This window comes from Triplophysa rosa, linkage group LG11, assembly GCF_024868665.1.
Source record: "Triplophysa rosa linkage group LG11, Trosa_1v2, whole genome shotgun sequence".
In the NCBI taxonomy this organism is placed as follows: Eukaryota; Metazoa; Chordata; class Actinopteri; order Cypriniformes; family Nemacheilidae; genus Triplophysa; species Triplophysa rosa.
This window is the reverse complement of record NC_079900.1, coordinates 719,561-735,025: the sequence shown is the minus strand read 5'-3', so window position 1 is coordinate 735,025 and position 15,465 is coordinate 719,561. Positions and strand designations below refer to the sequence as shown.

General features: G+C 38.8%; 1 protein-coding gene across 2 annotated transcripts in view; it reads right to left on the bottom strand.

Annotated features, from left to right (window-relative positions):
* LOC130561096 (NACHT, LRR and PYD domains-containing protein 3-like) overlaps positions 1 to 12,312 on the bottom strand; it is a 26,503-nt gene extending 14,191 nt beyond the window's left edge. The window contains exons 1-9 of one of the 2 annotated variants that reach the window (XM_057345222.1): positions 12,246 to 12,312; positions 11,488 to 11,720; positions 10,929 to 11,107; positions 6,693 to 6,806; positions 5,144 to 6,439; positions 4,622 to 5,011; positions 4,223 to 4,393; positions 496 to 666; positions 226 to 399 (exon numbers count right to left, since the gene is read on the bottom strand). In XM_057345222.1, the coding sequence (XP_057201205.1) occupies positions 226 to 399; positions 496 to 666; positions 4,223 to 4,393; positions 4,622 to 5,011; positions 5,144 to 6,439; positions 6,693 to 6,806; positions 10,929 to 11,086 (2,474 nt within the window). In that variant the 5' untranslated portion in view covers positions 11,087 to 11,107; positions 11,488 to 11,720; positions 12,246 to 12,312. Of the gene's footprint in view, positions 1 to 225; positions 400 to 495; positions 667 to 4,222; positions 4,394 to 4,621; positions 6,440 to 6,692; positions 6,807 to 10,928; positions 11,108 to 11,487; positions 11,721 to 12,245 lie in introns of both variants that reach the window. The other variant, XM_057345221.1, reaches the window with a different exon arrangement.
* Between the last annotated feature and the right edge of the window lie 3,153 nt (positions 12,313 to 15,465).

Sequence of the window (15,465 nt, the reverse complement as noted above, 5' to 3'; positions counted from 1 at the left end):
CACACACACACACACACACACACACAAACACACACACACAGGTCAGTATTAGTGTGTCCTACTTGAGTTTGTTGAGTGTGTAGTTTGGATCATTGAGTCTATTGGAGAACACACACACACACGCACACGCACGCACGCACGCACACACACACACACACACACGCACACACACACGCACACACACACACACACACACACACACAGGTCAGTATTAGTGTGTCCTACTTGAGTTTGTTGAGTGTGTAGTTTGGATCATTGAATCTATCAGAGAGCAGCTGAAGTGCTGAGTGTTGTGGGTGATTGTAGCTCAGATCCAGCTCTCTCAGGTGTGACGGGTTTGAACTCAGAGCTGAAGCCAAATAACAACAACCTTCATCTGTCACCATACAACCTGATAACCTACAAACACACACATCAACATGTCAACATACTGCTCATTTTGGTCAGTTTTTATAATAATCCTCAAATGTTTCTTCAGTATCTAGAGATAATCACCTCAGTGTGTGTAGTTGACAGTTGTGAGTCTTGAGAGCATCAGAGATCAGCTTCAATCCTGAATCCTTCAGATCATTGTTACTCAGGTCCAGCTCTCTCAGACAGTTTGAGGATTGCAGACATGAAGACAAACTTTCACAACACTCACCAGTCAGATTACAACTGGACAATCTAAACAGAGAAACAAATCAAGAATATAGGTGTAAGCAGCAATTATGGTTTGCAGCCAGGGGCGTTTCTAGGATTTGAAAACATCAGTGACAAATTGTAGGGATGACAGGCGGAACTAAAGCACAAGCACACAATACATCATCGCATTATTTACATTTATGCATTTGGCAGACGCTTTTATCCAAAGCGACTTACATTGCATGATACTATACATTTGTTTCTAAGTATGTGCAATCCCCTGGGATCCAACCCATGACATTGGTGTTGTTAATGCCATGCTCTTACCACTGAGCTGCAGGAACGCTATTATTCCTCCATCTATCAGTTTCAAACGAGCTCCAAATCCAGCGTTATCCACCGTTTATATAACATTCCTTACCCAAATGCAGTGAACAAACAAACTCTCTCGATGGTTGACGCATGGGCATGCTCTTTCATCTCTCCTCTGAGGGTTGACGCGTGGGCGTGCTTTTCCGGGAGAATTGTCCAATAAGGGACTAAGAAAAGTTGTTACGTAAGGGAATTTCATGTTTGAAAAACCATTCCGAAACCTATACGAACGCCGGGGGAGTGTATCGAGCACAGAAATACTACGTCATACGTCCAACTCGTTTTTTGACAAGTTGACCATGTTAAGCATGAGAAGCCAGCACGTTTGACATTGCAAAAAAGTCAGAATGCATGAAACACTGTTGAACCACCCCTTTAAATTTCCTAATTTAACGAAGACCTAGTCCTGGTTTAAGGGGTCATATGGCGCCAACACATGTTCTTCTGTGTCTTTGGTGTGATATAAGTTGCTCATACATGTATTAGACACGTAAAACTGCAGAAATGAAAGTGTGGGAACAAAAGAGTCATTCTATGTAAAAGTGAATGCTCACCCAGACCTGCCTGAAACACCTCGTGTAGCCACACCCCCACAAATCTACATCAGTTGGTGGTCTGATTGGACTAAGACCGCCCAAATGTAGACGCCAGTACTTGTAAATCTCATTGTATCGTCGCCGCCGCAGCCATGTCATGGAGACACTGTGTGTTTCCTTGCGAAAAGAAAGCCTCTTTGTTTGCTCTTCCAAAAGATGAGATAACTTAAAACGAATGGTTACATTTTATTTAAAATACTGTTCCAGAACAGTACAATCCGAATATTCAAGTGTGTGCAGCGCATTTCACAGATGATCGCTTCATGAACCTGGGAGAGATCAAGACCGGCTGTGCATGAAAGCTTTTGTTAAAAAGTGGGGCCGTTCCAACCATTACAACTTCGCAAGGACAGTCTGGCGCTTCAGAGTCGCAGCCTGTAAGTATATTTATAAGTTAGCATATAGAAACATAACGGTTCATTATGTAAGGTCTTTATACACCTCTGAAGAAATAGTTTTGTATATTATATTGCATTTCTGTCAATAGATCCTCCTAAAAACCCAGTATTGTTCCTTTAACTGTTTGACACCATTCACGTTCACACCGACCACGCTTCATTCATGACAATACGGTTATTAATTGGCAAATGTCTAAATAAAACAAATAGCATATTTTTATAATAACAAATAGCATAATTACTCCAAATGTGACATTTAGAACTTTTTGCAGAGTGCTGCAAAAGTTTTTACTTATCCAGCGATCTCATAAAGTCGTGTTTATTTCACAACATGCTTTCATTTATTAAACTGGGTTAACAGTTTCATTTTTTAAATGTTTTGATACTGTCACACCCCAGTCTTTGTTCCCCCTGTCTTGTGAGATCTTTGAGTTTTGTTGATTTTCTGTTTCATGTTGTAGTTCTTTGTAGTTGGTTCTTTGTTCTTTGGTTCCTGTCAACTGCTTCCCCCAGGTGTGTCTAGTTATCTTTTTATACCCCTGTGTTTGACCTGTTTCTTTGTCTGGTATTGTTTTCAGTAGCCATGTTTCCATCCAAAGCTGCGAATTAAATGTATGCCCAAAACTGGAATATTGTTTAAAACATTTGCGAATAAAGCACCGTTTCCATCCATCGAGTCAAAGAGAACAAAACTGTCACTTCCTGATAAACTGACGCCAAATATCAAACAGAAAAATGGAAGTAGCTGCATTAGGAGAAGCCACTGTGGGTCGTATATGATAAATGACTTGCGTCTCAGAGCACGTAGGTGAAATGCAATGAGCCGGGAGGCGGGAGACTGCTCTTTGGGAACGCAGCAGGTCAAGACAGTTCTGGGAGGTGATAATACCGAACCACGTTGATGACAGACTTTGGCTAAGTCGTTTTAGAATGATCAAAACAACATTTCAGATGTTGTGCAATGAAATCGGTTGGCTGGTTAGTCCATTACCGTCCCACCGTGCCCCAGTTCTGACAGAAAAATGCATTGTAATCGTAAACTGGCTACATGTTGTGTATACAGATGTAACGGCCACTTAGAGCAGTTACGGTAGAGAGGACACTGTGCATGCGTGGGGGTGGTGGTACAGAAGCAGTGGGGAAAGACGAGAGGACCGCTCTGCCGACTTCTATCCTTTTTCTTTTGTTTACCAACGTGAGGATGTTTTCTGTTTTGTCGCTCAGCCCGCATGTGTGCTGACGAGCAGACGATGTGAGGACTTAATAAACCCGTGGAAAGTAAAACAGCCTTGTTTCTCGTTCATATTTTTCCTGGCAACGTTAACTTTTCTTCCCTCGTTGCACAAGGCACCCTTACGTTGCGTTACACAGAGTTGTGGGGGAGACATTTAGCGTCAGCAAAACAACAGTTCACCATTGTGTGTACTCGCTCGACCTGATTTGCCAAGTGGTTGATGTCCTCAGGGCAACATATTTTGTTGACTTAAGGACAACATTTTTATAAATGAAACCTAAACCACACCAAACCCGTACTCTGTGTGTCGAGCCATTCTTTGTCATATATGACATTTAAAAATGTTCAGACCTCCTCGTCCACTCAAACACACCTGTCACTTTTCGCCATTTTTGTTATCACGTGATCTGTTGGAGCAAAATCACATGACTTGATCACATGCTGGAATTTATTCAGGAAAATAAGTTTCCATCATAGTTTATGCACATTTTTTCTTATCGGATAAAAAGTTTATCCTACTCAGTTCTGCTGAGTTTTCAAAATGTATGCGCATCTTGGTGTTTCCATCCCGGTTTTTTTTATGCGATAGTCCAAAATGCGCATAAAAATAGGTGGATGGAAACGTGGCTAGTGTGGTTATGCGTCTCCTTGTTCTTGGTTTCTGTTTGTAGTTATTCATGTTTCTTTGTTTTAATAAACCTGCTTGCACTTGGATCCAGCCCCAACAACCTCATTATAACAAATATGAACTGTTTTGACTGACCATGCTTCATTCACGATGATACAATTCATGAACGGGGCTTGTCTCTGAACTTACATTGACTCATTGCCACATTTAAAAAGCTTGACTTAAGGAAAAAGCCAACTGCAGAGACATTTTTTGATTTATAACTTGCATGTTTATCATGATCTCAATCCCGGGTTTTCAAACAGCGGAGAAATGCAGTGCTGTTTGGAGTCATATTGTCACATTTATCATTTCAGTGAAAGTGTCTGACCTCAGTGTGTGTAGCTGACAGTTGTGAGTCTTGAGAGCATCAGAGATCAGCTTCACTCCTGAATCCTTCAGATCATTGTTACTCAGGTCCAGCTCTCTCAGACAGTTTGAGGATTGCAGATATGAAGACAAACTTTCACAACACTCACCAGTCAGATTACAACTCTGTAGGCTGAAAAACACAAACAATACATTTACTTTAAACCTTTAACTTAACTGGTGGAATACACAATAAACACAATACACACAGATCACGAACATACAGAAACAGTAAAACTAAAATCATCAGATGCGATGTGTCTCATTGACTAACTAATATCTTGTTTTACACAGTGATCATACTGAACCATGAATGTATGTGTGTTGTAATGTTTATAATATATTCTAACAGAAGACTCACAGAGCTCTTGTGCAGTTGTTGACAGCCGGTACGAGTCTTCTTCTGCCCTCCTGTGTTGTGTTGTATTTCTTCAGATCAAACTCATCCATCACCTCCTCTGACATCTGAAGCATGTAGGCTATTGCTGAACAGTGAGCGGCCGAGAGTTTCTTCTCTGAGTGTTTGTCTGATCTCACAAACTCCTCGATCTCTCTGTACAGAGTCTGATCTTTCACTTCAGACAGACACAAGAACAGATTGATGGACCTTTCAGCTGAGAGATTTTCCAGTTTAATTTTCTCTTTGATGTACTGTGTGGTTTTCTTGATGGTTTGTGAGGTGTCCACCATGTGTGTCAGTAGATCCTGTAAGAGTCTCTGATTGGACTCCAGTGAGATGCCCAGCAGAAACCTCAAGAAAAGATCCAGATGACCAGTTTCACTCTCAAGACCTTTATCTACTGTCTCTCTATGCATAGTGTGAACTACATCAAAAAACTGACAAGTATCTGTATTTTTGATGGCATAATAGTAAAACACGTACAGGGCGGCGAGAAACTCCTGAAAGCTGAGATGTATGAAGCTGTAGATCTTCCTCTGATGACTGACAGATTCCTCCTTAAAGATCTCAGTACAGATGCCAGAATACAGCGAGGCGTCAGTGATGTCTATCCCACACTCTCTCAGATCCTCCTCATAGAACATCACATTGCCCTTCATCAGCTGTTTGAAAGCCACTTCAGCCAGTTTCACAATCACTTCTCTGTTGATCTCTGGATCTCTCTCTGGATCATACTTCTCATTCTTCATCTTCATCTGGATCAGCAGGAAGTGGATGTACATTTCACTCAGAGTTTTGGGGATTTCTTCACTGTGATCTTGTGTCAGGATCTTCTGAAGCACAGTGGAGGAGATCCAACAGAAGACCGGTATGTGACACATGATGTGGAGGCTTCTCGCTCTTCTAATGTGGGATATGATTCTGCTGGCTTGATGCTCGTCGCTGATTCTCTTCCTGAAATATTCCTCCTTCTGAGCGTCGTCGAATCCCTGGATTTCTGTCACACGCGTGATGTATTTGGAGGGGATCTGATTGGCTGCTGCTGGTCTGGAGGTGATCCAGATGAGAGCGGAGGGAAGCAGATCTCCTTTCATGAGGTTTGACATCAACACGGCCACTGATGAAGCGTCCGTCACATCAGAAACTTTCTCACTGTGGTCTGAAAACATCCGTGTCATTCTGCTTTCATCCAGACCATCAAAGATGAACACAACTTTACACTCCTCATAAATCTGAGAGTCCACATCTTGAAGTTCAGGATGAAAGTCCAGCAGAAGTTTGTGAAGACTGTAGCGATGCTCTCCAATCAAGTTCAGCTCTCGAAACGGAAGCAGGAACATGAAATCTACGTCCTGATTGGCTGTTCCCTCGGCCCAATCCAGAATGAACTTGTGCACAGAGACTGTTTTTCCAATTCCAGCGATGCCTTTAGTAAGAACGCTCTTGATTTTGTGTCTTTGATGTGATTGAGGTTTAAAGATGTCATTGCAGTAGATTGGAGTGTCTTGTGTTCTTCTGGGCTGTTTCTCCATGTGTAAAACCTCATGTTCTTCATTCACTCCTTCACTCTCTCCCTCTCTGATGTACAGCTGTGTGTAAATTCTCTTCAGGAGCGTTTGATTCTCTTGTGCTTTCATTCCCTCAAATAAACTCTCATACTTGTTCTTCATGATGCTTTTGTGTTTGTCTTTGACTCTCTGCAGAACATCATCCACTGATTCATCATGACAATCCTGCTGCACGTCTGCACTCACACCACCTTCACCTCTAACGTTTGATCTATGGATGAATAAAAAGAAAAACATGAATGTAAAGGACTTATTACATCAATAAAATGTAAATAGTGTATTTTCTGTGTTATGAACGTCTAACTGTAGGTTCACTCACTTCATATCAATAAAGTTGACTTTCACACACAAATAAAAAAGTAGACCAGCTCTCTCAAATCTCTTTGTTGATTACGTTTGTTTTTCACTGTCTCGGCCTAGTTTTTCTACAGTAGTTAGAAGACCAACTACATGTTTATACTCACAGAGGTTCAGATGTTACTGATGCATCACCGAGTTCAGGTGGAAGAGGCAACGAACTGTTACTCTTCAGAGACACAACACTGGGTTCTGGACAAGTTCCTCTCTGAACCTCTGATCTAGAAATAATTCAGCATATTAAGACACAAATAATCATTTTAGACACAATATGCCTGTCGTTATTCTAATCTAGGGACGCACCGATCCAATACCTAGATCGGTACAGGTTTGATGAGAACATTTTGGTGTTACTACTGTAAGTATCAGACTGATGACCGATCCGAATCATGCGTTGAAACTGTTATAAAAACTTTTATAAAAGCTCCATAAAAGTTTTCATGCAAATTTCAAATCTGTGTTCGCTTTACATTAGAAACAAACAGATGTTTAGAATATTTCACTTAGAATTAAGTCACAGAAACTCTTTCTTCCGTTGCTGCTGTCAAATGTCAATATCCAGCATTCACAAGTGTTCAGTTATGACATTTAGGACAAATATTTCTCAGAGATGTTACAATACTTCTATTATTCCTCACAATCAGTAGATAATGGTCTGTGATTTTGTTAAAAGGATTGTATTTTGCTGAAGTTTATTACTAATTCTGAATGGTCTAATGGAAAACTGAACTGGAGTAGTGGACTAAATGAAACATGTCATTTACACACAGTAACTGAATTATAGGCAGGGCTGTAAATATATGTAGCACATGCTACGAAAAAATCGGTCTGTGCTAAGAATAAATGTAATGGTGTTGCACGCGTGCGATACAGTTTAGCAGGTGCATTAGACAGAGCCGCTTGTTTGTGTGAAGTGTGTTTGTCATTGTGCTTGTTCATGTGTGAGGTTAACTAATGGCGCATCACTATTTGTTTTCGTTTTTATTTGCAATTAAAACTCGTTCTCCGGCTGCATCGAGTCCATTGATCTAGAGCCCTATGATCTGCTCGATTTGGGAAAACATGGAAGGAATCACAAAAGCGGAATTCTGCCATTTAAATATGTCATCTGCTTGTTCTGCATGTCTATGAGTGAATGAGCTGCACACTTTAAAGGGGTCATATGGCGCGAACACGTGTTGTTCTGTGTCTTTGGTGTGTTATAAGTTGCTCATGCATGTATTAAACGTGTAAAACTGCAGAAATGAAAGTGTGGGAACAAAAGAGTCATTCTATGTAAAAGCGAATGCTCACCCAGACCTGCCTGAAACACCTCGTGTAACCACACCCCCACAAATCTACGTCAGTTGGTGGTCTGATTGGACTAAGACCGCCCAAATGTAGACTCAGGTAAGGTGGGCGTACCTGTCAGTCCAATTGAAGAGGAACCTGATGTTCCAAATATGGTCAGAGGCATCACATTTCCCTCACACGCTTGCAGTATTCCACCAATCACTACACACTGGTGAACTGGCCAATCACAGCACACCTCGCTTTTCAGAGCCATGAGCTTTGTTAAAAATATGTGTGTTTCAGAGAGGCGGAGCAAAGAGGAGATACAAACATGCACGGTGTGTGGAAAATACAGCGTTTATCAACCTTAAATCCTGTAGACACATTACATTACATCTAAAACAAACCATAATATTCCTTTTAGTCGTGTCATATCACCCCTTTAACATGTTACAAGCGTGACACTCGTGGATTTGTCTGCATCTTATTATATGAGGACATGAAGACATGAACTTCATCTACAGAGTTGTTCTTTTTACGAGCATTTCACTGTTTGAGTGAAGCTACTGTCAAGCACACTGAAACTCAAGCGTCTTCACGACGACCCGCCAAATTAAAAGTCAGCTAAATTTGAACCAGATGATAAAAGAATTAACTTGTAGTAAATTTAGTGTACTAAAGAATAATTTAATATTTACTATAGTAAGGTTCAGATACTGTAGTACACAAGAATTTTACTGCAGTTTAATGTAGTAAATACTATACTATTTTTTATGGACAAATGTATTTATTACTCTATAGTAAAGCATTGAAAATACAGACCTCAGAAAAATTAGAAAGGAAAAACAAATTTGGGAAAAATTATATGGCCCTAATTTATCCATTTGTATAACGTTAATGTCCTTTTTACCTCTTACCTGTGTATTTGTGTGATGACCTGCACCTGTTTTTTTAAAGACGATAACAGACATATACTTGTGCTACAACTGTTAAAGGTCTCCTCAGACGAGCACTTTCAACAAGTTGGTATGATTTATTAGGGTCTTCATGAAATGTCTGGAACATATTTTGCTTAAAAACACTCAATGGCTGTGCAAACAAAACCCTTCTTGCCTCGTCAAAAACAGCTCTGCTCACAGCAACCGGTTTTGGTGCATGTCTCTTTAAATGATAATGAGTTACAGCGCACCCCACCCCCTTCTGTCTGGCTGTAAACACAACACACGTGCAGTGGCAATGGTTTAGCTAAATGATATGTCCTGAATTCCTCTGCGGTTAGTTTCATCTTAAACGTCTCAAATCATTCGTCCGGAGACAAAAAAATCAGTCACAGCAAACAGTGCATCCTAATGCGCTTACGTTGTGCGTGTATGCTTACCTAAAATTCGCGGAATCCACTGCAGATCTCAACGGAATTACATGGATTTTAGCGCTTGTCATTGACAAGTTATAACGTTACACACACAACGTGAGAGCTAGTTTGCTGTGACAGATTTTTCAGCCTAAGGACGAATGATTTGAGACGTTTAAAACGAAACTAACTGCAGTGTTCGCCCCTGTTCATTAGCAAAACAAACAGCTTGCCGCAGCTGAACATATTAATGCACATAATGTATTAACATTCATACAGCTAAACTCCAAGTGTCCATCTGCACTTATATAGAGTAAGTTTAACACTGGCTTTGAATGTTCTATTTAACCCGTGACTGACTTAGCTCCCTTCGCTATCATATGCTAACGTTATCCTCCTATATATACGGTACATTTACGTCAATTCAGACTGTTGATAAATATTACTTACATCGGCAGTTTTGTCTCGTTCAGTCGGTCTCGATCCCTCTTGAGGAACAACTTTGAAGCTAATCCTGCTTGTACTGTCCCAGGTTGATAAAGCACTCCGGTTAGAAGTGATTCGCGCAAACAAGCAGGTTTTTACTTATGGATTCTGATGGATTTCCACTAAAAATAAAATAAATCCACTCCTGTCTCTTTCTAGGTTTGGACTGTGCAGCGACTACATTGCATGTTGTCCACAAACTTTAGCCATGGCGTCACGAACACCACTGTCGCTTGTGAAAACAACAACGGCGGAGCGCGGTGGGTGGAACTGTGTAGATTAAGGGGCGGTAACATTATAATAAAATCCCCTTTGGACGTCACAATCGGAGCGAAATCTGAACGGCTGGATTTCTCACATGCTTGCAGGGAAAGGCACACAAAAACAAACTTACTGGGTTCTTATTTTTCACGTTTTCTGGGTTGCTAGATGCACCGGGGACCCGATTATAGCACTTAAACACAGAAAAAGTGGGGTTTTCATCCGATGTCTCCTTTAAGCCTGTGTTACAAAACTTTAAACCTCTGTAGCAGCGGTGCTATGTGCAAAAAAGTTAACGTACAGCCCTGCTTATAAACCTCGGATTATAAACAGCTCAGTTAGATGGATACAATACACAATATGTGAGCAGATAAATCTCTCTTATCTTTGTGCTCTTATATTTATGAACTTTACATTCTTGACCGAGGATCCCTGTGATTTCATCAATCATTCTGCACCTGGGATGTGCATAAGCACTTTGTATCGCTCTGCATTGGTGACTTTCATACTCTATTATTTTTGTGCACTAAACACATATATTTAGCCTATTTATATGTTTAATCATTCTTATAACACATTCTGTAGTAATCTGCAACTGTACAGTATGTTTTACATTTAAATTGTACCAGACGTAGCAGTAAAAGCTATAAACTTTACTTCATTTACTGATTTTTTTAAACTGTATTCTAAGATGATGTTTTAGATATGATAGAAGATGCTGCCTATAAACATTAGAGCGCCACCCTCAGACACCTGTGTCAAAAGCATTCTGTATGTCTTCAGTCATTTGAATGTAAATGTAGGTTAACAGCAATTAATCATGTATATCCTTCGATACGATTCAGAATCTGCCACACCTAAATATAAGGTCAGGAGCCACTACTGATGAGATCAGTAAATGAAAATGTAGTGTCTGTAATATTGCTATCATAGTTACAGCAGTTTGATAAACAACTTGCATGTTTATACTCACAGAGGTTCAGATGTTACTGATCCATCACCGAGTTTAGGTGGAAGAAGAGGCAACGAACTGTTACTCTTAAGAGACACAACACTGGGTTCTGGAGATGATGAGGATGTTTTTCTCTCTGAATGTTTTATTTCAGAATCAATGCTCTCTCTATACTCCATAATGAGACACTGACCTCAGATCTGTAAACAGAAACACAGAAAAAACTCAATTAAACAACTAAATGACTATAGATAGTCTGCTGGGTGTTTTATTTCTTTAGTCTCTCTTCTGCATTAATGTAAGGACTTTTGAGAACACCTAGAATAACTAAATCCACCAAAGGGGGCGGAGCTTACTCATACGTAGCACCTAAACTCTGGAATAGCCTTCCCGTTACTATTCGAGGGTCAGACACACTCTCCCAATTTAAATCTAGATTAAAGACACATCTCTTCAGCCAAGCATTCACTTAATGCAAAATATGCTAAATAAACCACCGGGAGACTGCATTTATTAGAGATTATTTACTAGAATAATCATGCTTGTTCTATAAACACACATGCACGGTGTTGTTTTTTACCTTTTTTGTGTTTTTCAGTTTTTCTTATTTTCTCCTGTAAAGCTGCTTTGGAACAATGCACATTGTGAATAAAATTGAATTGAAGTGAAATTGTAAGAAGAGAGGGGTGGAGCCCTGACATGTGAACACAATAGAGTATAAGTGAAAGTAATGTGTCTGTGTATGTAGTGGGTTTACTTCCGTGTTGTGTTTCACATTAAACGGTGTGTATTTATTGCTGGATTCAAGGAGATCTGAATAGAAACATAAACATTTTCAGACACATCAGTCAAGACAAAACTACCTTATCTGACAACACATTACCATGAGACATCGACTTTACTCTTACACTCACATATGAACTCACCATCTTCACTTTTATACATAGGCCCATTAACCCGTTTATTATTAACCTTTATCAAATATAAAAACGAATACCACATAATACACCTGTGATCACGTGACCATACGTCGTTGCACTGTATGATTTTATTAGGCCTACCTAATAGTTTTCCCAATAACATCATAAACAAGCTTGGCTAAATAATAATGTGGTGTAGCAACAAACTCTTTTAACATGTATTTATTTCAGATGTTAACTAAAGGCAGAATCTTTGATGATTGATTTCATGATAATCCTCGAGCGCATGTTCGGATCTTCATCATCTCATCGGTTTTAAATTAAGCGTTAAGATCGTTACACGACAGCAAGCGTAATAAAAACATAAATAAAGACATAATATTAAACTGTACTTAAGCTTATGATATGAAGTTCTTACCGTGAGGTGTGTATCTAATGGCACTGTTTTTACTTTCAGTTGACTGATCTGATCATCACACTTCTTGTTTGTCGGCAGGTGTGGCTTCAGGAAGATTAACCCTGAACCTCATTCAAATCTCAGCACAGGTGCACAATAATGACTGTTGATGAAAACAGTCATAATAATTCGAAAATAAAATCGAAATTAGGAGAATATGGTCGTAATATTTTTGAGAATGTAACGTGAATGTGGAGTAATGCAGTGAACAAGCAGACCTGTGAAGTAAAAACCATGACACCCTCACCAGTGTAGGCTAATATTTCAACATTAAAATAATACGATAAAGATAAACATTTTTATGCATTTCACTTTTCCGTTTTAATAATTCCATTTTTGAGAAGTAATAGCCTCTCACCTGATAAAACGACTAAGTTCCTTTGACATAAATAAATTCCTGTCGGTTATAAGTAGCCTATATATGGCTGTCAGACGAAAGTAAATATTTTGTTTCATGTTATTTTCATAAATCTTAGTCTTAAACCACTATAGTTAAATTTGAACATCAGAGAAACAGAAAACAGAAAGTTTTTCTGTGCACGCGGTTTTGTTGAGCCAAACAGTGTGCCATTATATTCCCTTTCACCACAATAATAAAAGAGCAGCCTATGTGACATGTTAAATCTCTTTGTACTTACATAAGGGACAGATTTAGTACTTCATTAAAATCAAATTCATACACATGCTAGAATGCACAACGCATAGTATGTAATTCTACCACACTACAACCCATCACGCTCTCAAAGATCTCAAAACTCCAGACTTTTGAGAACATCTAGAATAACTAAATGCACCAAAGGGGGCGGAGCTTTCTCATACGTAGCACCTAAACTCTGGAATAGCCTCCCCGATACTATTCCAGGGTCAGACACACTCTCCCAATTTAAATCTAGATTAAAGACGCATCTTTTCAGCCAAGCATTCACTTAATGCAAAATATGCTAAATAAACCACCGGGAGACTGCATTTATTAGATATTATTTACTAGAATAATCTTGATTGTTCTATAAACACCATGATTATGTTACACTGCTGTGTTTGACCTTTTTTGTGTTTTTCTTATTTTATCCTGTAAAGCTGCTTTGGAACAATGCACATTGTGAAAATGTCATGATCGTGGGTGGTGAAACAAGAATAGAGGACCCCGGTGCAGACAGCGGGTAAGGGGTTAACAACACATCTAATAATAATAATAATAATAATAATAAAGACAAAACCAAAAAACCCACGAGGGGATAACATAACAAAACGGGAATATAATAGCATGACAAGATTGGACTAAGACTAACTACACTTAAACAAGAACTAAAGTTAACACTTGACATAATTTACAAATGACTACACTAGACTAAACTTGACAAGACACAGGAACTCACCATACAATCACAATGAACCGGCACAGGACAGAAAACACAAGGGCATTATAAAGGGATCAAATCAAGAGGGGAACAGGTGCAGGGCATGAAATCATTAAACAGCAATAATGAGGAAACGAGGGGGCGGGGACAGAGACTGGAGAGAGTGTATGGCAAGCCACAAGGGCCAAAAATGCCTCTCTCCATATTAAACATGAGGTTCTGTCATGATTCTGCCTCCTCATGTCATGTCTTTCTTGGTCTGGTTGCAGAACCATAACAGAAAAGCGCTATATAAATAAAATTGAATTGAATTTGGGACACAACTCTGCTTCTCTTTTAACAAAGTCTTCATTTATTTCATCATATGTTTATTTTATTTAAAGATTTATCATTTCTATATTACTATGGGAGAATTTATACATGATCTGCACATTAAAATAATAAATTATAATAACTGTCCACATTTATCACTTAAATTAAATTAGTGCTGTCAATCGATTAAAAAAATTAATCCGATTAATCACACATTTTTTCTGTGATTAATCACGATTAATCGCACACAACAATTATATTTTAAAATATACTTTTACATTTTAATAATTTCACATTTAATCTTCAAATTGATGTAGAAACAACATATTTCTTTAACAGCATCATTTTATGAAAGCTAACATTTTGATATTAGTACTGTAACTGATGTCTCTATTAAATTGATTATTTTAACATTAATTATAGCCATTCAACAGTATAATTGAGAGCTCATGTAGGAAATTGAAGGACACTTTACAGTCTTTAATGCTAAATTATAAATTAAATGCAGAAGAATTCTCATTAAAGCTACAAAATCACATTGATTTCTTCTTTTATTTTGTTCTTTGATTAACATTAGTGACAGGAGTCACAGCAGCACGTTTAAGAGCGCGGCCCCTTTAAGAGCTGTCTCAGTACGCAGATCTGACCGTCACCGCACTCCCATTTTCACAACTCTTTGCATTCATTTAAGATTTTATTTTACACTTTGAAGTCTGTGCTTAAGAAAATGCTAGACAAAACGGGCTTTCTGACATAATCTTGTGTGGTTTTATCCATTCAAGCACGAAAGAGAACTTAACACGGATGCGCTGTCTGACAGAGATTCACCGACGCAGCCCTTAGCAGGTGACTGTTTACACCAGACTGGACCTCGCGTTGCGTTTTGCCGCGTCCCACAGTTTAGAAGCGGTCTATCTTCATTGAACGCGTCAAAGCAACTGTTTCAAATCGCGCTTAAGTGGTTTAAAAGCCTGTACACGAATAAGAGCGTGATTACATAATGTAACGCTAGACAAAGGATGTCAAAACAAACGGATGCTGCGTTAATTGTGATAAATATTTTCTCACGCGTTAATTTGAAAAAATTAATCGCATGCGTTAACGCGTTAACGTTGACAGCCCTAAATTAAATCTATTCCACCAACAAGCAAATATAAATTATTTAGATTATGTTACTTAGTACAGATACTTCTCTGTGTCTATCTAAAGCAAAATAGGACACAGGTGTTTTGTTATACCTTTTGATGGAAATCTATGGCCACAAATTTGTAAAAACCTATTCAACATAAAATGATTTACAGTTAAATACATTAATACATCTCACGCAATTAAATAAATAATTAAAATGAACTTGTGGAACTCAGTGATGTTTTCAATGTAATGTTAGTAGCTCAGATACATACCTCCATTCATTGTGACAACTCCTGTACATGGCCTCGACATGACTTCATAAAGCTTTTGATCACTGACTAAATCAAAACACAGACTTCCTAAGTTAGAAACACTGTTTT